The sequence below is a fragment of the Calypte anna genome, chromosome 19, assembly GCF_003957555.1.
Source record: "Calypte anna isolate BGI_N300 chromosome 19, bCalAnn1_v1.p, whole genome shotgun sequence".
Classification (NCBI taxonomy): Eukaryota; Metazoa; Chordata; class Aves; order Apodiformes; family Trochilidae; genus Calypte; species Calypte anna.
The window spans coordinates 10,418,035-10,443,706 of NC_044264.1; the positions used below are offsets into that span (position 1 = coordinate 10,418,035).

The 25,672-nt window shown below is 46.1% G+C and overlaps 1 protein-coding gene across 1 annotated transcript in view; it reads left to right on the forward strand.

Moving 5' to 3' along the window:
- Positions 1 to 25,672, forward strand: part of KSR1 (kinase suppressor of ras 1) — a 52,539-nt gene that overhangs the window by 13,973 nt on the left and 12,894 nt on the right. The window contains 6 exon segments of the mRNA XM_030462292.1: positions 11,568 to 11,708; positions 21,267 to 21,414; positions 22,810 to 22,871; positions 22,873 to 23,261; positions 23,706 to 23,710; positions 25,144 to 25,204. Of these exon segments, the coding sequence (XP_030318152.1) occupies positions 11,568 to 11,708; positions 21,267 to 21,414; positions 22,810 to 22,871; positions 22,873 to 23,261; positions 23,706 to 23,710; positions 25,144 to 25,204 (806 nt within the window).

A 25,672-nucleotide genomic window follows, 5' to 3' on the forward strand; every position in this document is an offset into this window, starting at 1 on the left:
TCAGCATGTTTTGAAAGGCTCCTCAGAGTGAACAATTGGGTGAGAAGTTGTGTATTCTACAAGTCCCCTCCTGCAATAAAAGGGAGGACTGCCTACACTCAACCCACGAGCTTTTACCCTTCCTCATTCTCCAGAATAACCAAAGACAAGAGAATTTTTTAATGCTGTTAGTGAAAGCTGAGCACATTGCAGTCTGGCTGGAAGGAACTGAAAGCAGTCCCCTTATTCTTCAGGGCCACTGTTTTTCTAACCTTGGCTGGCAAGTAGCTAGGGCAGACACATTTTGGAGGAAGTCCTGGTGTTGCTTAGTGTTTGGGATACAGGACTATGTGTAAGTGGGGATAAGAAGGGACTTAGTGCAGTTGTCATTCTCCCCTTGGAGTGGCTGTTACAGATGGCATGGCTGTGAGAGAAATGAAGCCTTAGCACTGCTTCTCTGGACTGCCAATCTGAAGCAAGCTCCCTACAGGTTATCTGCCAGTCCCAAGGTGAAACTATAGAATTGTTTGCTTTATAGCCTGGTCCTTTCCTTTCTCTTGCTGCATAACCCAAAAGCTTTTTCCTCTCTTTTTTGTCCATGTAGATCATCACTGGTCTGAAGCTTTGTGCAGGTGCTAGAAGAGTATTTGCCTTTGCAGCAGAAGGCAGGTTGCTGTGTGTCACTGAGTGTTCCCCTCCCCCAGACCTGCCTGTTATTTATGCAACATGATCTAAGCCAGAGTGGCTGGGAGCTGATGGTCCAGAGTTCATTTCCAGTTATTATTGCAGTAGTCAGTCTGGTTAGAGGTACTCATTTCCAGCACAGAACATATACCCTTTGAAAGCATAAACAAACTCTAGGTCAGTTTTACTTAGCTTCATACCCAAGTGTTTCAGCTGAACAGGACCAGCAAGCTAGAGCTGAAGCACTGCAAGGAACTGGTTCAGCAGTCATGCAGACCAAGCCAAGTAAGGGCCCTTCCAGAAGAGCAACACAAGGAGCACTGTGCTCTACACCAGCAGCAGGAGCTTCCCTGTTCAGTCTCTAGAGATGTGGTGAGGACAGTCCCTAGCCTTGCCTCAGCGTGGGTTTGAGCTCCCCACACTTTTTGACACTTTTCACACTGTTTCAGCAAGGCCAGAGCTGAACACAACACGTGCAGTTCCCTCACGAGGTGGCAGTGGCCCCAGCAGATGTGGCCATGCTGACTTCAGTGACCTGAGCACTCACCCCTGGCCTCACGACCTGCTCATGCTGTGTGGGAGCAGCTACTGAGTTCACTCATCCTAACTACCACTAGCTGAGCTGGTCATCTTAACTGCAAGGCTTTTTTTGTTGTATTTTATTATTATCTAGGTTACTCCTAGAAATCCTTCAGAGCCAAGCTCACCCTCAGCCCTGGCTGTGAAGGCAGGTGTGTTCAGAAGCTGTTGGTGTGGTCTCCTGGATGTGCAATTAAAGAGGCTGAGCCAGGTGAATCACTGCCCTCAAAGTATGAACTTCTAGCACTGGGGTACCATCTCTGGGGCTTGTACAGCTCCAGCACAGTGGGGCACAGAGTCAGGGTGCTTGGCTACCAGCAGTAAAACCTCCCCCAGCTACACTCTGCTGCGTGCCAGTGGAGCAGTTTTTCAGATTGGAGGCTGAAAAGATACTTTGTGCAGCTCAGTATCTGAATCTGGGGATGAGACCCTTATGGCAATTCACTTTCATTGCCCTGTTCAGCTGCTGATCTGTTTGCTGCCCTGGGAAACAGGGGCTCCTGCTGCTCATGGAAACAAACCCATGTCATAGGCTGTTAAATTTAAAAGGCAAAGTTTAACAGGGCAGCCAGCCCAAGTGGGGAAGGGTTGCCTCTGAGCTGGACAAACAGGTCACTCAGGTTTCCAGACACTGTCATGTGCAGCTGAGCACCAACGCTGCAGGAGCTGGATGCTCTCAGGTAGGAACAGCACCGGCTGCAGGAGCTGGATGCTCTCAGGTAGGAACAGCACCAGTATTTATAAGCTCAAACTGAAGCTCCCTCAAGTACTGGAGTGTAGCTTTGTTTAGCAGGAGTCCATTAGAATAGTCACTAAGTTCTCTGCAGTTCAGTTCCTCAACCATTGTCATTAAATTCACAGTTTCTAACTCAGGATAAACAGCTTCACCTCGGTGAAGCTACAGCCTTTGGGGAGTCACCAGCTTGGGTATCCTGATCTGACCATTTCTGCCCTCTCTAGGGAACAGGGGTCACATCCTGCTTTCTCTCTGTAGAGGTGACTCCTACTCTTCCTGTTGCCTCACTCTTTCTGCTCGTGTCCCTATAGGGTAGGAAGGAAGGAGAACCAGTCCAGTACAAAACATTCAACACACAGTCAAAGAAACCCAGCAACTGAGCAGCAGCTTTAGAGCAGAGTAAAGCAGGAGAGCTTATGCATGTTGCTCACCTCAGTAACTTAAAACAAAATCAGGCAACAAAGGCAACAACTAAAGCCTTTCTGCAACACCTCTCTTCTGCTTCATAGCATTTTCCCACATCCCCCAAACATAAACTTGTCCTTCACCCTCATTACAAGAACACTGACTCCTACAGTGGGGTGGTCCTGGGGTCTCAGAGAGGATTTTCTACCTGTAAACCACTGCAGGGAAGTCCCCCTGTGTATTTTAGGTCAGTTGCTGCCTGTTCTACCTCGCTCCTAATTATATAGAAATAAATTTCTCAAACTGTGTTAAAGCTCAGCAATCTTTATCCTACTGCAAACAGCAAAGTGAATATACCAGGAGTACTTCTGCACTGGGAAACTGGGAGTGGTTTGGAGAAGGGATTAATTCTTCATCTGAGGATAGCTTGGGCAGAATTGGAATTTCTGGGGTCACTGTAGTGTAGCCTACTTGTGAGATGTGCTTCCCTGGGATGTAGGCAGAGAGGGGAGCTGGGAATGTGTGCCCAATGGGAGGTGCATCCCAAACCTTGTGCCAGGCTCTCTGCTCCCTCCCTTTGTCTGCCCACTTGGAAGTCACCTGCAGTTCACAGAAGTTTTCCAGACTGGGATGTTCCCAATTCTGATGCAGCAGAAGGACTGACCTGAGGATGTGGAATGCAGAAGGGGAGGGAATTTACATGTTTGTTTTCTGAGGAGGAAAGAGAACTGACCAGAGAAGCCAACAGAGGATTCCCACTTACCAGTGACATACCCAGCCCTAGAAGAAAGATAAAGAAAACTCCTTTGATCCATTGACTCCCACTTTTTTTTCTGAATTGTTTTAGGACTCTCTCTGGAGCTGGGTGGGGGTGAGCTGCTTTCTGCCTGGCAGCTCAATCTCAGCTGTGCTTCCACAGATTTTTCATTCCTGTATTTTGTGACTCAGCACATTGCACACAGTGCTCCAGAAGCATTCTGCAGAACTGATGAGCAAACTGAAACATCTCTCCCCCCTGCATGGCACAGCATACCAACGTTCTGGTGTGGTGGGGTTTTTTTCCTCTTGAAGCTTGCTTTATAGGTTCAAAGCTTTTTGAACAGGGTGGGTTTTAGGGTGTTTTGTTGTCAATGACATTCCTAATGTGCAGTCTCACAGCAGCTTATTAAAATAAAGCTCTTTTGCTGTTTAAAAAGACAGTTTCAGAGAATGTGGCAAGTTGCCACATGCCAGTTAAGCAATTTCCTAGAGTTGACATATTTTTTTAAAAGTACGGTTTTCTCAGCCATCTCCTTTCTCCATCTTCAGTGCAAGACATAACAATAGCAAATAATTAACAAAAACTACCCCAGAAGTCAGAAGCCCCCATCCCTGTAGTAACAGCTGTACATTTGAGGTGAGTTTTTGGGAAACCATGCAAAGCCAGTGCCTGTCAGGGGCATCCCTGCGTGTTTTGATCATTGTGTAGCATAAAGATCTTCTGACTGTAAAATCTGATCTCTTAGAAACAAATGTTAATATGGAGTGTGGGGGAATATTTGATATCAAGTATGGCTTAAACGAAATAAGTCTGAAAAAAACAGGAGTGACCTTTGTGAGACAAAAGAGTTGGTGGCTGCAGTGAAAAGTCTCAATTTAAGGGATAACTCTGTATCCAGCACTCAGAACTGTCAGTTCGAAAGCAGAAAATGCAACATAGAATCCCTTTGTCTTGCCCCTGCTCCTTGGGAGGGGGGAGTGTTTCCAACACAAAATAGCATGCCGGATCCTCACAATGGCTTTTTATTTTCTCCAACGCAGTCACGGTTTTTTTTCTCATTTCTTGTCAGTGCTGCTGAGCTGAGCCCCCCTGGGCTGGCAGGAGGTGGAGCAGAAAGGCTGAGCCCCAGAGCCTGCTCAGCTTACCCTCCAGTGGATACTCCAGAAGATGCTTCAAGACAAAAGGGACCCAACTAAGCACAGGGAGTGCAAAAGGGCTGCTGAAGAAATATTTGGAAGAGTGTTTGCTAAGGAGACTATAGCATGAGAAGTGGAAGATGTAAAAAATTGCAAAGCTTGGCAGACAAATGGAATAGAGAACAAGTGTATAAATCACATTATAGAAAGGCTGCTGCAGGCTGATGCTTTGAGATTGTTTTCTGAATCTTGAAGCAGTCAGGAGTTCTGCGTGGAAGTGAGAACTTTCCTGCTGCAAAAACCTTTTTCCAGTCCCCAGCTGGAGTGGAAAGTCAGGCTCAGATTTCTCAGATTCTTCATAAAGTAATTTCTCGGCACACATGCAACATGCTTAAATTCTGATTTGATTTTGCTGTGTTTTGTTTCCTTCCTTGGGTCTGCTTGTAAGCCTAAGTGCTGCAGAGAACAAGCTGCTAATCTGTCTTATTCCCCAGCCAGTACCTGAGGGGATGGAAGAGGCAGGTTTGTGAATGGATTTTATTTTATAGAGGATTCAGAAATAAAAATGGAGATGTTTAGGAAGATAAGGAGAAGAGAAAGGTGAAAAAAGCCCTTGGGATTAGGGAGAGCATCCTAGGCAATAAACTGCTTCATTGTAGGAGCAATTCCTTCAGACAGAGCCGGGTGTAAGGTGTTTCCCCATCTGTCTCTGATGAGAGCTGTGTGTGCTCAGTACATTGCAGGATGAGGCTTGAAGTGAAGAGGAAAGGGAAGGGCAAGAACATGACAGGGACCTGGAATTAGTCATTCCCTTCCTGACCTTGCTGAAGGAAATATCTGGCTTTATTTTATTTTTTTTTGCTGTAAACTCTGTTTCTATATTTCTGCTGCAAGTTTAGACATGCACAGATTGGAGGTTTCTTTCCATCTTTCCATCCCTTTCCTATCTCCCCCACCAGGCAATCAAATATATTTGAGAGTTCTTTTAGAGATGTGTGCTCCGTGTGCAGGCACAAACCTCCTGGAGAACACTGTCTTAAAGGTGCTTTAAGTTCCAAGCTTTACAGAGAGATCCGTGAATTGTGACACAGCCCCTACCCCCAAAACATGACCTGGTGTTTCTCCTCCAGATGAGAACCTTTTGTCATCTCCCTCCATGTTAATTTATTGTTAAAGATCTTGGGTGAGGGCCAGGACTCTGCTGAACTGGGTTTTGTGAAGCCTTAGCTCTTGAGAGCCAGGTTGTGGACTGATGGTGATCCTCTTCCAGGTGGTCACCCAGTTTGAACTGGTTGAGATTTTGCTGCTGATACGTCAACAGATACGGGATCTGGGGACTCTGTGGAAGGAATACAATGACTGAGAGAACAGGAGGTGTTCTGTGCTTGGACAGAAGCATTCTTCATAGCTGGGTAAATCCATATGCTTGCTTAATGGCACAGGCACTGAGTTAATGAGTGGTTGGGAAACCTTAACAGGTCTGTAGGGCATTCTGGAGTCATGATACTCTGCAGTGTCCACTTTGTGCAGGGGGAAGCATTATCCTTCCTGTGCTCCAGGTGGAAACAGCTTAAGCCTAAAGGAGCATGGCTGAGCTGAAGTAGTGAGATGGGTGCTGGAGAGAAGTCTGAGCTGAGAGGAGGTGGAGCTGGAGATGTGATGTGGCAGCAGCAGGGTTGTGCTCAGCAAACAGTAAGTACAATTCTTAGTCTTGCAGAGCATTTCTCCATCATTCTGTTGCACTTGTGTCTTCAAGTTAAAAAGGAAGGGGGGGGCATTCATTTTTAGTGTGCAGTGGGTGTGAAATCTTTGATATTTAAGCAGAAAACTTCCTGCAGCTGTATTAGGCCTCCCTAGGATGAAATTTTTGAGAGAATCATGTTATCAGGCACAGGGAACCACTTGACTGTGCAGCTTCATCCTCTCAGTCTTAGCTGGGGAGGCCTCAACTGTGTGTTTACAGCTCTCAGTTGCTGGGATTGTGAAAAAGAAAGGAGGGGAGAGAAAAGGGGTGGTATGTGGCCTCCAAGTGACCCAGAAATTATGCTGTCTGCATCATCTGACAAAGCAGAAATAACATACTGTAGTGTTTGGGCAGTGGCTATTGTGTCAGCCTCAGGCAGGACTGAAGGTTCAAAGGAAAATCCATCTGTCTGGTGTTCCAGCTCCCCATCCCTCTGCTTCTCTGTGCTTCTATTTACTAGTTTCTCTTAAGGCAATTTTTTTCTTCCCCCAGAGCATACCTTGTCTTGTCTGTACACTGTTCTGGTGGCTTGTGCTGGTTCCTGTTCCTCAGGGCTCAGTTCAGCAGCACACTGAGAAACTATTTCCTTTCCTTTTATAAGGAAACCAAAAGTCCTCTCAGCCTGGACACCCTGCAGGGGCTCTGTCACTTTGGGGAGGTTTGGGAGATAAGACTCCAGCTGACTGCTGCATTATCTGAGTGTTCCCAGTGAAAGCACAGATGGGAAGGATGGGTTTCTGTGTGGTCGAACGGAATGTTCTATGAACAAACAGGTCTGGATGAGTTCTCACTGCAAAATGAGCATATGTCATGTTCAGAGGGTACAGACCCACTCGTGGTTTCACCAGGCAGATTGGGTTTTATCCAGTCAGTAACAGCTTTGGTTTAGTTCTCCCTGTCCTGGAACAGTCCAGATTGTTACACAGGTATCTTTACACCTGTAGGTCCAACAAGCTGGTCCTCTGAACACAGAGGGAAATGAGAGCTCCTGAGACTTCAGCTGCTGCCTGGTGATGCTGTGATCAGATGATGGTAACAACCCGGGTAGCCAGGGGCATGCAAATGAGTCAGCTGCTTGAAAAGAGCTCAGTGCTGGGCTGTGTGGCCCACAGGAGCTGCAAGTACAGTCGATTTGCTGTTGGTTAAAGTGTACTGCACTGTTGCTTTGAATCTGTTCTGGATGGTTGACTGGGCAGCCAGGCCTGCTGAAGTGCCTTGCCCTGTGCCTGCAGATCCCTGGCTGAGCTGAGACTAGAAGCTGTGTCTTGTGATCCTCCATCCATCTGCTCCTGGCTCTGTGCACAGTCTGCAGAACAGACTTGAAGAACCTCAGCACTTTTTCTGCAAAGTGGTTCTGTGGCCTTTTCTTCTCTGGTCAGGTACTTCATCCTCATGGATTTCTTTGGACCTCCTCTGGCTTCATATGCAGGCTCAACAGCACTCTGACCACAACCAGTAACTGCCCTGATTGCTGCATTCCAGGGGAGGTTCTCATCTGGACACACTGAGCATTGCTGCATTTCAGTTCTTGCCTTTGCATTAATCAACTCAGTTGTACTTTTCTTTTTTAACTCAGATGACTTTGAAAAAGTGTCCTGAAGTACACTCACACTGCGGCTGTCTCTGAATGATTGTTGAGATCTTTATCGGTTTCTCACGTGGTTGCTGAGCATGACATTAAAGACAAATTTGGCAAGTCAGATTCTGACCTTTTTATGTTCTCTTCAGTGCTCAGGTGGCTCAAGAGTATTTTTCTGTGGGGGTCTGACTTAGGGTTTGTCTGTATAGTGGCACTGGGGAAAATAGGTAAGGCAGCTAAGGTGTGAGGTGAGCCCACTTTCACTGATGATTCCTGGTACTTTCCCCAGTGTCCCATGCAGATAAACTCCAAGATCAGAAGTTTTGTCTGCTGTTTCAGGAGGCAGCAATGCAGAACTTCCCTCACTGTGCAAGACATTGACCCAGCTGGTGCAGTGTCCTGCAGCAGCAGCTCTTGTTTGATGCTTCAAAGAGTGCAGGCCTTGCCCTCTGGGTCCTCTTCTTGGCAGGTGATTAATAGAGGAGTTCCTGATTAATTCCTGTCTGAAGGAATGATGATTTACATTTCTCTTAGCCACATGTGAGAGCTGGGTCATACATTGATCTGATCCTTTTAAAACTTCAGCCACCACTTGTTAAATTGCAAGGCAGTTAAGTGGTTGTAGGCTTGGAAGCACTGGTGTAAGCTCCTATTTATCATCTTTTCAAGTGCTGCCAGACTCCCTGAGATTTCATCTCCTGCGACAGGAGAAAGAGGATCTGCTCTTGAACATGTGCTTGATTTGTTGATGGAATTATGACAATTGTTTGGTTTGGATATTGCAAAAACCCCTCTTCTAAACATTGCATATGTTTCAAGTCATCAAGAAAAGCCGTAGGCATCAGTGAGCAGAACATTAAGTTTTGTGAAAATGTGATAACGTGGCATTTGGTAGTGAAATCTATGAGCCAATCACACTGGGTTTCAAACTTGATATTCTGAAGGAATCTCAGCTGGCACTTGGGTTTGGCAGGTTTGCCCAAACACCTAGGGCCTGACTCTCACACGTGCTGTAAAGGGATGTTACCTGAAAAAGCACTGGAAGGAGATACATGAGCACCCAGGTCCATGCCTTGCAGCTCTTGGAGCAAATGAGAAGTGGGTGTCCTGGCCACCAGCTTCAGCAGACAGAGAGGAGGGCTCTGCTGGAGTACACCCTGTGAGCAGCCCCGTCCTCCAGCTGCTCCATATCCTGTCTCTTCTTGTTGGTTCCCATCTCTGTGGGTTTCAGGCAGTTGGAGTATCACTGCTTCTGTTGTGGGGTTTGCCATTTGTGATGAGTAGGATGTGCTGCTTGGCAAGCAGGCAGTGAACAGCTTACTACTGGCTTTATCTCTCTGTCTAGTTTGTGGTTGGAGACCTGCATGTTGTTTGTGGGTTTTTATGTGCGTCACTGAACCCAGAAGTTTTATTATATTCTCAGAAAAGGATTTTGCAACAGCTCAGCTATTAAAGCCAAGCCATGTAGTTTAGTTAAAACTCTAGGCAGGAAATAACAAAATTAAATTCATCCTAGGGGAGAAGCGTGGTGCATGTAGGGTGGGAAGAGAATGCAAATACACTATTTATAGGACATGGGGAAAACAAATTTGAACTCGAGGAGTAAAGGCAAAGGAGTGATCATGGGAAGAGCAGAGGTGCTGATCTGAGATGCTCAGATCTCTACTGTCAGACCTGCTCCTCCATTTTTAGTTATATTTTGTTAAATCCCAGAGAAGAATATAAGTTTGACATTGAATTCTATGCTGCATACAGTACCTTCCAGCAGTATCCTTTTAGGAGTTTATGCTCTGGATCAGACTTGTCAAGTGAAAATACTCAAACCCATATTTTTTTAAGAAATATGAAAATAGCTGAAGACAGTGCCAGCTCCAGGGAGTTTGTGAGCCAAGCAGGCAGAGCCCGGTGCTGCATGGAAAGCAGACAGCTCTGAACCTGCTCAGGGTCAGACTGCAGGTCCGTGGCAGAGCTGAGAGTGGAGCCTGGCCCTTGGAGCCAAGGTCCTAACTCCTGAAATGTGATGCTTCTGGTGTTACATTGAATTGGTGAGGAGAACTTTTATGAGGAATGTGCCTCAAGAATAGCCCTCCTCAGAGCAGCAGTCCCGGTGACTGCAGACTGGAAGAGGATAATGGGGGGCACACACATTTTATATAGTTTCATTTTCTTTTACTCAATTTGTGATTTTTAGTTTATAAATAGATGCTAAGCCCTCCTTGCCTTCCACTGTGGTTTTTAAAACCTATTCCCACACCTTCTCTTGCCACTCTCAGTGCTTGCAGTTCCCTGCTTTTCCTGTGCTACTTTTAAGGAGTTTGCATATAATTAGTGTTACATATAACTAAGCATGGTGCTCTAGCTTTGTAGAGTATGCTGGTACCTCCTCCTTTTTTCAGGAGAATAAATCTTGCCTGATGAGAGGTGCTGCACTAAAGTAACAGAGCCAGGCTGAGGAGCTGAGCTGCTGGTTTGACACGTGGGCCTGTCACAGCTGGCTGTACCCATTTCAAAATCATGTGCAAACAATCTCACTTCTCTCCCTGAGTGCTCAGCAACCTTGAGGTATGCCCTGGAACGGGGAAGGGGTGAGGTGACCTGGGGGAAGGAGCAGCAACATGCCACAGCACCCTGGGAATTCTACATACCACAGCTTACTGATGTGCAGCTGACTTGTTTGCCTTGGCTGGATTTTGTGGTTGCAGTTTGTGCACATCATCACTGAACCTTGCTTGGAATGGCCTCCAGAAAAAGAGAAGGTTTGGGTGATTTCAGTCTTCCTTCCCCTTTCCATGACATATCTATTGCACTGCTGGGAAGCTATTTTTGATTTATGTAGGCTGACTTCTGGCATATTGGGATGTCCCAAACCCCAGATACCAAGAAGGGAAAAAGCACAATGAGCAGTGGGAAAGATGTAAAGCCAGCACTTAGCAGAACACCTGCAACAGCATCTCCAAGCTCATTTCTAAGCACACGTAGTGCAGGGCTGTGCACAGCTGAAGGTGTAGGAGAGCAGAGCTGACAGCAGAGAACAGTGCGGGCAGAACAGGCTGCAGGCTGTTCAGGAGCCAGGCAGTCACCCGAGCAGATGGCACTGTGCTGAGGACCAACTGATGTGGCTCTAACTGGGACTGAGGACATGGATCAGTAGTGCCCAGGCCTCTGCTGAGCCTGCCCTGCCCTGCAGCATGGGGCCTGACCAGAGAAAGTAGAGCAAGGGTGGAAAAAAGGAAGTACTATCATCATCCTCTTTTTATAAAAAGAGGTACTGATTCTGAGAACAATTAAGTGGGATTTCCAAGGTAATTTCTTTTAGGTCTGATGCTCCAAAGACATGTTAGGAAGTTACGGTTAAAGGGTTCCTCTAATCTCAGCTGGGTGGCCAGAGTGTACATACAAAGGGATGGGCTGAGGCCTCCTGGACATCTAAGAGTGGCACTGCTTTGCATTTCTGCAGCCCTTGCACAAAGAGTTCAGATCACTTTTCTTTGTATTAACCCACTTTTTGACAAATCTCAAACTTTGTGACACTTCTGTCTGAATTCAGAAGTGTGTGGGCAGACAAACCTTGTTACACCTGACAGTTGTGAGGAGCTGCATTGCTCATGAAACAAAACCCTTGGCTAACTCTACAGGAAGCACAGCAAGAAATGCTCTGCCAACAGCTGCTGGCTTCCTCCTGACCCAGAACTGGTGGATCTGCTGCAAGAACACAACTGACCTCCAAGAACCATCCAGTGCAGTGATGGGGTTTAGAGAGGAGTCCTGCAGGGATGGGCCCTGCCAGGTTCTGCCTTCTGCTGGAATGTCGTAAAGGTGCTGGGGGGGAAGGCAGTGTGTCACTTTTATGCCATGAAGGAGCCCCAGTCACAACCAGCATCCCCTTGTCTGGGTCCTGTACAAACGCTGCCCAGGAAGGTGCAAATGCCAAGGAGCTTAACTCTTTACTTTCTGGATCCCAACAGGTGAAACTGATTGACTACATCCACAGACAGCGGCAGTGCAAGCTGAGTGTGCCCCTGAGTGACAGGACAGCAGAGCTCAACAGCTACCCAAGGTTCAATGACTGGCTGGACATTGTCAATGTGAGGAAAGAAGTTGTACAGGTAAGGGGAAGACAGCCTTCAGCACAGAACCTTCCTGCCCTGTCCCCAGGCCCTGACGGGTTTAAGTTTCCTGAAATTACTTTCAGGCAAGGTGGGAGTGTGTGGGCACAAAGAGGGACGTTTGGCTTAATCCCTGACTGTTAGATAATAATAGTACTGAACCATACTATGTTCTGTATCCAGCACTAACCAGAAAAAAGGACCAAGAGTCACAGTATTGTGCACTGATGTATCCAGCAAATGGACAAAAATGTTGTTACAGCCTGTTTGTTTCTAAAATCAATGCAGATCCAAAAATAGCCAGTAGCACCATGTCCCTCTAAACTTGGACTTGAAAAAGGGGTCAGAGTTTACAAGTTTGTCCAAGAATAAGAGTCTTGAGGGGTTGTGTAACCTCACAGAGCACTTAGACTGCAAAATGAAGTGGACTGCAACTGAGTAATGGGCAGGTGGATTTTGATATCAATTTTGACTGTGTGGGGGTCTTTGCTTGGAAACAAGAGAGGGTTTTTTGTTTATACACACACCCCATGAGTAAAACCTCTGGTTCAAAGAGAACTGCATCAGTCTAAAAGAGTGGAATGAAAAACTCTTGCTGTGGTGGGCTCCCAGGTGTTCAGCATCAGCTGTTCACACTCACAGACTACAGCTCATTCTGAGTTTTGCACTTCAAATTCTTAACATGCAAATCACTTGAAACCTCTTTACTGCACAGAATAATCTGACACTGCTGCTGGAATCAGAAACGACCAGGTAAACGAAGGCCCCCAGCTCCTGTTACTTACACCTTTTATTTAATTTTTTTAATGAGGAACCTGAAATTCTGGCCACATTTAGGCAGATTATGGGAATTCCATGACTGCAGGACACTGACAGCAGATTGTTCCCTTGGGTCTGGGCTGTGCATGGCTTCCCCATGCTGTTCTGTACTAGGGACAGTTCATTTCAGTGTAGTGGTAATGGAAACATCAGAACAGCTCAGTCTACTGATGGCTAAACAAAGTAGAAAAGGCTTTTTCCATTCTTTTTCCCATTTTTGGCTCTGCAGACCAGATCACAGTGTTCTCGTTCAGTTTCCTTTGATCCTTACACAAGCAAAAATTTTCTTTGACTTCAGCAGGAATCAGCCTGAGAGAAAAATCAGCAAATTTAATGGATGTTTTTCCAGTTTGGTCCTGATGTAACTGAGCAGTCTGGTGAAACAGGATGAGTTCAGGACCGAGTTGTTCCTTTTATTTACTGCTGTTTATTTTGAATGTGGTGTTGGATATTGCCTTCCAGCCCAGCAAGGTTTTGGGTAGCACAGCTAAGGTGCAGCAGTGACAAAGGCAGAACAGAAAAGCAGTCTGTTGCTGTGGCCAAACTGCCAGGCTCCCAACTATTGTTGGTTTCTAAGGTTACTGGAATTGCCTGAGCCTAAAAGAATGTCTTTGTAGCTCTTTTTGAAATCCTTTGTGATGCCTGCAGAACTGGGGGAAGGGAAGAGGTGGACAGTTCAAATCTGCCACATCCTGCTAATTCCAGGACCAAACAGGGTTGAAACTGCCCTTCCCTATGTGTGGTCACTAAAAAGGATGACCAGATTCAGATCTGGTCTATGGCAGGAAAAGATTTTCCAGCTGTTTATTATTTTTATTCATGCTCTCTTGCTATCCCCTCCCAAGCATATGAGCTATGTTCTGCTCTCTGGGACACAAATATAAAGAGGTGCACAAAGCATTTAAATTCCTTTGTGATTCCAAATGTATGGTTATTTTTTAAAAGTTCTGCATTCACTTCATGCAGCTGTAGACAGCCTCTGTAGCATTTCTATTAGATGGACAGGAGAACTGCAACACCAATTGGGTCATTAAAATGACTCTTGAGAAGGCATTGCTGGAACATCCTGGAATCTGGGGGAAATGGAAATAGGTGAGCTTAGGAACCAACTGCTCTGTTCTTACAGTCAGGTTTTTGTCCTGTTATTACTCTGCTTAGAAAATTGCACTGCAGCTACTGCTGGTGGTTGTGGCAGGGACAGCAGCACAGTGCAGGGAGATGCCTGTTTGCCATGAGCTGTCTCTCAGAAATGTAACAGGTATCATGGGATCATTCCTGCAGTTCCTTGGATTTCATACAGCATCTGAACCACATTTCAGCTGAATACTTTCAAATGGAAATCACTGACAGAAGGAGCTGTAATAGGTTAGGTATTAAGAAACACAGAATTGTTTTCCTTAGCTTTATGCACAGTGTCTGTGACATGGCTGAGGGGAGAGGTGGTTAGGGAGCCTTTGAAGAGAATGCTGAACTGGTTAGACTGAACACAGGGACACTGAGTCCCTGGCTCTGTGGCTGGTGCACAAGATAAATGGGGGAATGACTTCCCAGCTCCAAGATGCTTTTAGTTCATCTGTAAAACCAAGACAGTCCTACCGGGTTTCCTTCTCAGTGCTTCCACATAGTGCTACAGAGGGAAGGGAAACCCTACAGATGTTGTAACAGTGTGTTCATGATAGGCATATAGCCCTCTTTTCTTGAGACTTTAAGGCTCTGAAACTAGTTGAAGTTGCCAAGTACTGGTAAGAGTCCTAGAGAAGAGCTGCAGCATAACCTTGGCCACCTCTGGGCTGTCTTTAGAAGCAGCAGGGCTGGGGCAGGAGGTGCCTGCAGCTGAAAGGCTCTCCTAGGGCTCACTGTTTATCAGGGACAGATCAGGAGAAAGGCCTGAGTTAATATTCTTTTTGCTTTTTAAAATGGTTCTGATTCCCTTTGCATTTCTAGAGTTGTTGGAGGGCATATTTCAAGACTGGGCTAATCTGTGGCATAACACCTCTGAAAAACAACCTAATTGCAAGCAGTTTATAGCTCAGGGGTTAGGGAAACAATGCTCTTTTTCTCTCTCTCTCTCCTCCCCTCTCTCCCCCCCAGTCCTCTCCCAAATAAAGCTGCCATGCAGGGAAGCACAGAAGCTCCCAGGCTCTCCTGTCAGAAATAGAGCCCCAGCTCTAATTCAGAATATCTGCTGACTCCTCTGCTCCAGAGTGAGGACTATTTTTGCTCAGTGACTCTGCTCAGCTCTGCACACTGTGAAGCCTGAAGGCTCTCACTGTTGGAATTGCTTCTCTTGCTGCTGGGCTCTTTTCTCTCTTTGAAAACCTATATTTAAAACAAGAATAATGACTGCTTGTAAAATCCTCTAGTTGTGGAGGAGATTAAAGTAACAACAATGCAGTGTTTATGGCGTTGGGCCACAGCTGAAGCCCCCGTGCAGGTGGAAGGCAGTCAGCCCGTGGTGCTGCGCAGCGTCAGGGGACTGCTGTGTGTGGAGCTGGCAGACACACAGGTAGGTGCTGTGCTGACCCTCTGTCACCATTCTGAGGGGTAAGGAAACTCTGAACCCCCACCCCAGCTTGTGCTATTCCTGTTCCTTTGTTATTGTTCCTCTCATCAGTTGCCAGACAGATTTTTATCGTAGAAAAGGGTGGCTAGTGTGGAGCAGGCTCTGCTCTGGAGCTGGGCTAATGCTGTTCTGTGTAAGGATTTTTCTAGGAAATGCTGGAGTGCGTGGTTTTGGGTAGCAGTCCTAGAGGCTGATTAGCACCTGTAGCTTAATACTGAAAATGATGTATAAATGGTTAAAACATAGTGGATTGAGACTGGGAAAAGAGGCACTGGAACTGAGAATTAGAAACTGCAGGACAAGAAACCATACAGACAGAAGATGTATTTAGTCTCTGTAGTGGTCTCCAGTGGTTAAAAGTTGCTCTGAAAATGGACCTCAAAAAAACCAAACCCTGATCTGTTCCCCTTGAAAGTTGGAGTTGGGAATGGGAGGAGGACTGGAAGAAGGGAACAGAGCACTGTCCCTATTCTAGGCTGCTGGAAGAAGTTTTTTTCCAGAGCTTCTTACTAGGTTCCAGGCTTGGGGCATGTCTACCAGAAAAAAAAAAAAAAAAAAAGTATTAAGAAAACCTTCCTTGTCTTATTTTACTTATTCTACTATAGAAAAAAACTCCTTTCTGTCTTTACCGTCATTCTTCCCAGAAACATCACTATTATATTTGTTCCTGATGTAACTTGTCACTATCTTAAAAGGTAACTTAAGAACATAGTCATCTCCTTATCATCTTCTGAAACATGTCTGAACCAGCCCTGCTCACCACGCAGCAGGGGTTCCAGTCAATCAAGTTTGGAAAGCTGTTTTTAGAGGAGATAACTGTTGTGCACAGGGAGGGGCAAATCCTGCCCCAGGGCTTGCTGGCTGTGAGCAGAGCTTTGCCACCAGGGAGCCTGGGAGCAGGTGAAGCACTCAGAGAATCATAGGATGGCTTGTGTGGGAAAGTACCTCAAAGACCACCGACCATCAAAGGTACCAACCCCCCTGGCATGGGCAGTCCTGTGCCTGGGTCTGGTTTACAGCTGTTCCACTTGGGGAATGTATTTGACTCCCAGTCTATACATGTTTTGGTCACAGCTCCTGTTTGTGCAGCTTGTCTCATCCCCCAGTTAGCACTGAGGCCAAAGCCTCATGTCCTTTAAGCAGGCAAGTTCCTGAGCACTTGGTACACTGGGGAGCAGAGCAGGAAAGGCTCATGCTTTGAGCAGGAATTGTCTGTCCTGCTGCCCCTGGGCAGGATGAGGCAGTGCCACAGGGTTGACAGGATCAGACCATGGCAGATGTTCTTACTTGGATGGCCTGTGATCCACCTTGTAGCAGATCATGCTGATCAGTCATTGAGTGTGGGGTTTACGTGTGTCCATCCCTACTGGGGAAACAGAAGCAGCAGCTCTGCCTAACCCTGTCATGTTTCCATAGCTGTATCCTCTCATCCTTTTTTTCTGTCACATATCTGTGTGCACAGGCTGTGAGGACTTTGGCCCTTTGCTTGGGGATTTCCACAGGTCTGACAGCAGAAGCCCTGCCTGGGCTGCCAGATAGCAGATCCTGAATGTGCTAATTGTCTGTATGCAAACTAACTCTGTCCTGCAGGCTTCCTGGACCTAAAACTGCATTGCCATGTTCCAGCTGAATGCCCCTCCCCAAAGTAAGCAGCTCTTGGAAAATATTCTTTACTACTGCCAGGGTTCCCTTCCCTGCCAGGGGGTCGAGGTGGCCCTTGCAGCTGTGGTCACGGGGAATGGCTCAGGGCAGGAGGTCAGCAAAGGGCTCACGCTGCCCTGAGGATCTGCAGTGTAACACTCCAGCTACATCTGTCCTTGCCCAGCAGAGCAGTAGGTGACAGCAGCTGTCCTGTTCACGGGGGGGCAAACTCACAGGAATGCCCTGAGACTGTCAGCTTCCCCATCCCACATGCTGGGTGAGAGAGGAGACAGTGAAGAGGGAGATGTTGGGTGAAACCATAGCCTGGGTGTACTCACAGATTAATGCAAGCTAACGAGCTTATGTGAGAGGCTTTCCAGAATGCCCATGAAATCTCCAGAAATGGAATAATACATTTTTTCAACATGTTCTTCACTAGACATCAGAACACCAAAGCAAAATAACAACTAGCAGGCACAAGATGTTCTTGAGAGCATCCTTACATGCCTTGCTTGGAGCTATCAGTGGGAATTTAAGCACCTTATGTAATGGGCTTTCTCTTCCAACAACTGCTGCTGTATGGCAGGACGGGTGGTAAGGGAAGGTATTGATTTAAGAGGAGGCATCTGGGGCCTTGACAACTGTCCAGCTCCATAGGAAGAGCCATGTCTACTAGGTTGAGGAGCAGGTCAGACTGATTTTGCAGAGTGCTAGCAGCAGTATTATCTCCGTAAGCTCATCTGTAGGGAGGAATCTTCACCAAAAATAACACATCCACTGTGTTAGATACCAGCATTTTTGACATGTTTCAGAGGTTTAAGCTGGACACCAGACAAGATTAAAGACCTCCTTACAACACGGTGAACTCTTCACCCTGACTAATTGAGCCTAACCTTTGGATGGCTTCTACAGCTTACTTTTCTCTCTTTTAAACACACATACCCTGAAGTGCACAGTCTCTATGTCTGATGAGCAGGAGGGCTTTGTAGAAAAGTCCTCTTGCCTGTTGGAGAGAGGAATGATTTCCTGCTTTAGGCTTTTTATCATCACATTTGCTGAGCAACGTGTGGTGAGTAAGGCTTCAGATTTTGTTGGCAGTTTTGAGGTGCTGAAAGATTGAAAACAGGTTCTGTCCCCTCCTGCTTGCTCTTTTTTCTCTTTTTTTGTTTTTAATCTGACCATATTATTGGAATAGTATCCTGCTGCTGTCAAGGCAAGGTGTGCCCAGGGAGATGGTTCTGATCTTGGCCCTGATGCAAGCCTTTAAGCTGCATTTTTTTAAAGCCCCAACGCCCACGGAGAGCAGGTAAAGAGTCACACTTCTCACCCCCAGTGCTGAGGAGTGCAATTACCCTTTTGCAAGGGCCCAGAGCTGCACTTGCACTGCTGGGGTTGGAGCCCACCCCATGCTCCTCTGAGACAGACACTGCCAGGGTGCTTTGCAGGGGATATTCTCCCCTCCAACTCCACAGCTGAGCCAGAGCATCCCCAGCAACTGAACTGCTGTAAGAGCTATCCTGAACTAGTGACCCTCATCATGATCACATAGGCTGGAGGCTAACACAGAGCTTCATCACACCAGGCCAATCTTGCAGGGATCAGGTTGACCAGTTTTAGGTTAAGCCACCACATATGTGCAGCACATGAGTGGCTGTTTAAAGAAAGCCTCTTACTTCCCCTTCTTCCCCCCCCCCCCTTTTAAGGCTTATTTCTTTAGTCACGTGTCATGGGGGCTGGCAGCAGGTTCAGAAAGTCTGAGCTCTCCCAGCTCAAGGTCATTGGGATTGTTTAAATATAATCTCCTTTTCTGTACTTATACTTTCCTACAACTTGCTATTCTGTCTTTCTAAAATTAAACTGTTGAGCAAAAGAGTAGGTTGGGCTTTGCATGCAGGGCTTGGGAGGGGTCAGGCTAGCAGCAGGCTGGACCCTTTGTCAGGGTTTGTGCCTGTGTGAGGTGATATCAGGGATCCAGAGCACTGGACACCATCAGATTCACAAGAAAAGGTGGTCCTGGAGTTTAAGCATTGGGCTGCTGTGAGACAAAGATGACAGCAAAGTTCTTTCTGCTTGTCCACCCCTCTGGGAATGACAAAAGGACCTGTAAGACTCTGAACATCACTGTGCAGGACTTAGGCCCACTCTGCAAATATTGGAAGACCCCATCCTCACCATCCTTGGGCAGCTCTAGTGGTTGTGAGTTCACACAACTTTGCTTTCCCAAGGAAAAAAACCCTTCCACTTACTGATTGACTCACTAATAGCTCTAATAAGTTACTGGTTACACTGGAGTCATGGGAAGGATGGGAAAGTGAGGTGACACTGGGTAACATGGCTTAGGAGCTTGTTCTGGGACCTGGAGTGAGGCTGCTGCTGAAGGCAGTGGCTGTATGCTCTGGGTTGTTTTCTTAGTGGGGAGTGGTGGGGACATGGCTGTAATCCCCCCTTCTCAAGGACTGTGTAAAAGCATGAAATGGGCTAAATATTCTTGTCAGGGACCTTGGCTTTCCCATATGCTCCATGGGAAGCATCACCTTCCCTGCTCCAGAGGACAGGGGCACCCATGCTGGTGCCAGCCTTTCTTCCTGCTCTGCTGTCACTCATTCCATGGCTGTGTGCCCTGTCACTGTCCCTCCAAGGCTGACGTGCACCGCAGAACCACCCTTGTGATGCTGCTGAACAAAGATGCTTCTGTGAACTGCCTGCGTGCAGGGGAGAGGAATTCAGAGGGTGCTGGGGAAACCACTCATGTAAGACTTGGTTTAATCCTATTGTCATCAGCCTGGTTTGGCTGGGGGTGTGTGTGAGCGAACTTGTACTGGCTTCAGGAGGGAATATTTGTGTTGTAGAAACCCATCCCAGCTTCAGCTCAGATGATCTCAGTTTGTTTTGTCCTCTGGAGTGTGCTATCAGGTTAGAGTCCCCGGGGAGCAGAGCTGGTACTGCCTTTTCATTGGAGTCTTTGTGCTCCCAGCATTTTTTCCATGTGGAAGTCAGTCAAGAACAAGCTTTCTGGGGCACTCTTACTCCTGCAGCTGGGTGGTGCAGGTGTGCAGAAAAAGGAACAATACTGCCCAGTGCCAGGTGGAACAGCTGTGCTTTTGTTATTCTAATAGGAATTACAGAAGAAACTTCATTGAACTCTGGTTCTACTATGGACCTGCTTTGTGCTGCTCATTTAAATTCTTTGCCTCTCCCTGATCAGCTGTGTGTTGTGCTTCATCCGGTTCAGGGCATGTGACACCAGATGCAGGATGCATTTCTTAGGCTGCTGCCATTTAGTAATTTTTTGTTTTTCTTTGCTCCATGCAACAGTTCCTAAAAATGGAAACTTAAGTGATTCCTCTTTGTGTTACCACCTACAGAGCTCCAAAGCTGGGGGCTGTTTCTAGCACTGTCACAGTTAAGTTATGCCTCAAATCTCAATGGCCTGAGTGTGGATTAAGAAAGATGTGATTGTTAAAGGCCATTCAGCAACATTCAGATGTGATTTATAGTCGGAAGTGGGGTTTATGAATCTAGAGGATTTCAAGCTTTTTGTTTCCAAACAGTGAGACACACTTCTGAGCTTCCCCTTCAAATAGAAGTTGAAAGCCTTTTATATAACACAGTTCCAGGAGTTGAAACTTTAGGAAGGAGGCCAAGGATTGTGAAACTTGTGATATCATTGTGAGAGTAGGCAGCACTGAGGTTTGTTTAGGCAAAACTTTCAGGGAAATTCCTGGGTATCAGGGCTAAATATCCTGGTTTTGTTTATTTACCACAATTGCTGCAGACTTGCACTGGGAACATTTGAATGGGGGAGGAGAGAGGCAACACAGCTCAGTTCTGTGTCAGGAAATACCACATCATGTCATGCTTTCGAGCCTCTCCTGACTTTTGTGTCAGCCTGATTTAAACCTTATCACTCTGGAGGCTTGGGTGCATTAAGAAGTACAAGGAGTTCTGCACAAATATCTTGCCAAGCAAGATACAGCAATGCTGGTTCTCTAACGAAGGAAAAATTGCTTGAGGAGGAGGTCACTATCTCTTTGTCAAAACATTTCTTTTTGTTAAAGAAGTAATTTTCCTCACTGTTCTTATTTTCCACTTCCCTGCTGAAAAGCAAAAATCCTTATCTGACGTTTTTTCAGGTTTCAGGCCTGCTTTGTTTCTGACTGCTGTTTCAATGCAAAAGTTAAGCTTTCATTAGTACCTTTTCAAAAACAGCGAGTGAAAACTTTCCACAAGGGGAGAAGAAGAATTTGTTCACCTCTAATCCTAACTTAGATACCAAAGAATGATGATAACATCCTTGTGATGCAGAACACACTTGTCTCATGCTGCAGGGAGGAGAGAACAGCTGCTGAGCACTGCTGAGATCTGCTACATGGTCATTACTGACCCAGTGGGCCCTAGGAAAGGCACTGCCAAAATGAGTAAATCCTGAGTCAGAGCAGGCAGTGAGAAGTGGCACTATTTAAAGTACATCAGACTAACAAGTGACAGCCTTATCTATAGATGTGCATCAAAAGTATCATCCTGTTTTTCTGCAGAGAATACCAGAGGAGCTCACCTTAGATGCCTTACTAGAAATGAATGAGTCAAAGGTGAAAGAAACAATGAAGAGATGTGGTGCCAGAGATGAGGAGTGCTCCAGACTCAACGGGGCACTGAGCTGCTTACGGAAGGTGACTGAATCAGGTACAGACTGCCCTGTTGTTCAGTGGGATTAGGTTCTCCCCAGCCTGGCCCCTTTCCTGCTTCCTTTCATATGAGACAATCTACAAAAACCTCTGGAGAATGTCTCTGGGTATATCCTGCAACCAGTATCAGGGTATGGCTCTTGGATGTACATGAAGTTGCAGTGATCAAGCCCAGCTAGAGCTGAGAGATCCAGCTTGGACCTGGTTTAGACAGCATGCCAAATAAATAAATAGAAATAAATGTATGGAGAAATATCCTCTCCTACTCAACAGGCAATATCTTTATTCCCTCTGTGTTCAGAGTTGTGTCTAATGCTCCAGTTAATCCTCTGTCATTCAGGACACATATCCTTGACCAAACGAATGCAACCAGATTTCTTGTAGCTAATCCTGTCCTCAAATATTGCCTGTGCAGAGAGAAGATGTAATTCTGTTTGGCATTACTTTCCTGAGGAGCCTGAGTATTGTTCAGCTCTATGCTTTAGAAGATAAAACCACTGCTCTGTCAAGCCTTTACCACTGCATAGCTCAGATTGATTCACTGCTCTTTAAAACTGCTGGCCTCCTGCTGGTTTTCTTCCACTGCTGGAGTTGATAGAATCATTAGCCAAATTCCAGTAGCAGATTCAAGAGCTAGGAAAAAAACCAATTTACCTTGAAGCTATGTGTAATTAGAAATATGTGTGTTCAGCATGTAAATGGATCTGAGCAAGTTTTTTAAAATCAGCCAAATACTGGATTCCCAGAGGTCTCTTTCACCATCTCCCCCTGTCACCCTCCCTAGGCTACTTTCAAAGACACTGTCAAATCTGTAGGACTGTTTCTCTCAGCATGCTGGTGCTAACATGCATCACATCTTTCTTTGTGGCAATTATCAATCTGTGACTGAAAGGTGACGTTTCCTCTTGGTATTATGACAGTTCAAATAATTTGCAAATGATAAAGATTAGTTAATGGAAAAGTCAGCAAACAGCCCAGTTTCCTATTTCCTTTTTTCTAATCTTTCGTGTCCTGCATTGTAAAATGTTCTCCATCCAAACAGTGGCACAACCAGCCATTGTTCAGAAGTCACAGCATTCACTTCTTACAAAAAAATTACTTTTTTTTAAATCCAGGTATATCATCTTTTTTGAAGCATGACTGGTCAACAGGATATCGGAGCCTGAAGCTTTGACTTTTCACCTTGATATGTCATTATAGACATACTTAAAATTAAGCCAGAGAGTTATCCTGATGAATTAAGCCTCTGAAATGATCCCAATAACCTGTGCTTTGCAGCCTGCAGGCCTTTGTACCTTTCCCCACACCTCACAGCCTAAAGCACAAGTGGTATGTGTACACACAGTGCTTTTTCTTCTGATCAACCACTAACATTGCTATGGTTCCTGAACAGGTGGGGAGTTCAAAGATGATGTTCTGATGAACCTTCCTGAGGCACGACGGGAGAACAGCTCCAGCACCCCCCCCTGACTCCTCTGCACCCCCTGCCCTGCAGCCCCCCCGGGGCAGCACCCAGCACCCACGCTCCCTCTCAGTGTCTACAGCCCCAGCTCCTGACTCTCTTGCCTCGAGCCACGGACCTTCTATCTATGCAGAAAACCTCCTGGACCCTTTTGCATTCCCCACACAGAGTGGCAGGTTAACACCAAGGACTCCTCACAGCATCACCATCACCCCACCAGCCACTCCTCAAACCAAGAGACGGCACAAGCTGAAGCCACCACGGACCCCTCCTCCCCCCTGCCGGAAGGTTTTTCAGCTGCTCCCCAACTTCCCAACCCTCACAAGGAGCAAGTCCCACGAATCACAGCTGGGAAACAGGATAGATGAAGTTCCACCAATAAAGTAAGCATGACGCTTGCTCCTTGCCCACGGGCACGGCGGGCTGTGTTTCATTCAGTGCTCCAATTCTCCCTCTGTGACAGAGGTGCCCTCCAGCGGCCTGGCCATGGTTTCACTGCAGTCTCAGAATCTGTATCAGCGGGATATTCTCAAATAACCACAAAACCTGTGACAGGAAAGGGTTAATTATACACGTGTGGCCTTGTAAGCCATACAGTATGCTGTATGTTCACTCACAGGCTGGAGCTGGAACTCCATCCAGCAAATACTACCATTTGCAGGAAAATACTGGCTCTGAAGAGACTTGAGGAGCCTGTGTAAAACCAAAGATGTTTATAAACCTGACATCAAACACTGCAGGAATGAGTTTCTGCTCTAGAAAATTGTCTATCCTGCCACATTGATGTAAAGGTCTAAAAGTATATATTTATGTTTTTCTCTCTCTAGGTTCGGTAAGAGATTTTTACAGGGCTGTCTTCATTTCCCTGCTGAGAAGAACCTGTCCTTGTCAGCTGTCTGTGATCATCCCTGTGCACTCTCTGGAAGTCCACAATAGGGCCTTCCATCCCAGAGTTTCTGCTACCTGTATCAGCAGCTTGGCCTACTGGAGAATTGCAGGATGTTTTCGTGGTCTTTTCTGTACCTGGTATTTCTTCAGATGACAAAAGAAAGGAAGAGGAATAGTGATGTTTAAAGGGTCAAAGAAAATTAAGAGTTTTAAGGTGTAATTGCTCGTCTGTGACTTCAGACAAGTCACAGTTAGTGGTGCCTCTTGGCATTGCAGATAACTGTGTCTAACCTTCAGTGTCTTTGGATATTTATGATCAAGTATCTCTGCAATGAAGTCAGACAGTTGCAACCTCTGAGAGTCACTTCAGCCTGTGTTCAAATGTGGAATGTGTCCTCTGATGCTGATGAGTCTGTCCCTAAGTTCAGGGGCTTACAGGACCAAGATGTGTTTTAATCCAGTGATGTGTCAGTGCCGTTTAGAGTTTCAGCCCTCCCCGCGTGACTGAGTCTGCCTCACGGACACAGTCTGGAGCCTTGGGAGCTGACAGAGATGTGGGCATCCTGAGAAGTCTCTCATCTCTTTGTAAAATACAGAAGTCCATATAAGGACATTGTAGGACCACACATACATCTAGTGCCCTTTAAAACAAAAATTTTAGGAGTTGCTTTCAGAAATTAAAAAGCATAAGAAGAAAATTGTGGAAATAAAATGCAATCAGAAATCTGAGCACTTCTCTGCAGAGAGTGACAAAATTTATGCAATAAATAAAAATGGCATTAGAATAAATTCAAACAGAAATGAAGAATTTTGGTGCTTTTTGGCATATAGTCATAATGCCTCCTTTAAAATCTGTACTGTAGGCTCTTTTATGTGTCATTCAACTCCAAACTGTTGTATTAACTAGGACTCTTCAGTAAGGATTTAGCCATTTTAACAGATATTAACAGCTATCTTAAGTGTTGTATAATCTTAGTTCAGATGACTGCATTTGGATGGCCACGCTAGATCAGCAATATTTCTTGGAAAAGCAACCAGTCGTTCCAGCCTCTTCTTATAATGCTAAGAATCAAATCCCTTTAAAAGTTCATTGGAATAATGATAAAAAAGAATCTGGTGCCATCTAGGGTCAAAGAGAGAGACTGGCTTTGTGAGCATTGAGAGTGTCCAGTCCTGAAGTTCTGCTGATGCCTGCAGATTTGAGTTTTCTGCAGATCTGCAGCAAGGCCATAGGCTTAATTCAGGAAATATGTCAGATTCTTGGCATTTGAGAGGTTTTAGGAAGTTATGTGGCATAATCACTGGACTGGCATTTTGAAGTCTAGGTCTAGGCTTGTGAGTCATGTTGCCCTAACCCAACCTCCTGTTCTCCACCAGAACTCTCCCAAGGATCCCCTCAAATGGTACGAAGAGACTTTGGCTTAGCTGTAACACACAGGTAAGCAGCACACAAAGGAAGCAAAGTGAGGGGCCAGCCCAGGGCAGGATCCTCTCCAGTGCCTTTGTCTCCTGAGAACTAAGATGGGGCATGTGCCTCATTTGCCAAGTTCAGCTCTGAACATACATTTTTCTCTTTCTGCCCTGTAACTTCCTGCAAAACTGGGCTAGCAAGCTGTAATGCCAGACAAACCATCTGTCCAGTTGTCTGGTAAAAGGACAACACTCTCACTGCCACCTACCCACCATAAACTGGATGACAGTTCTACAAAGATGTTTAGGTCTTATGAAAATAAGTGATATTCTGTCACCTGGGTATCTTTGACTGCATGAGTCTTCAGATCTGTAATTGCTGAGCTGCAGCTTTCAGGACCCTGTAGAGATGTGTGTTCATGCTCAGTCTGGCTCCCTGGTCAGAGACACCTGAGCACCTCTTAGCCCTGTTCCAAGAATGTAGAAGCAGCAAGAG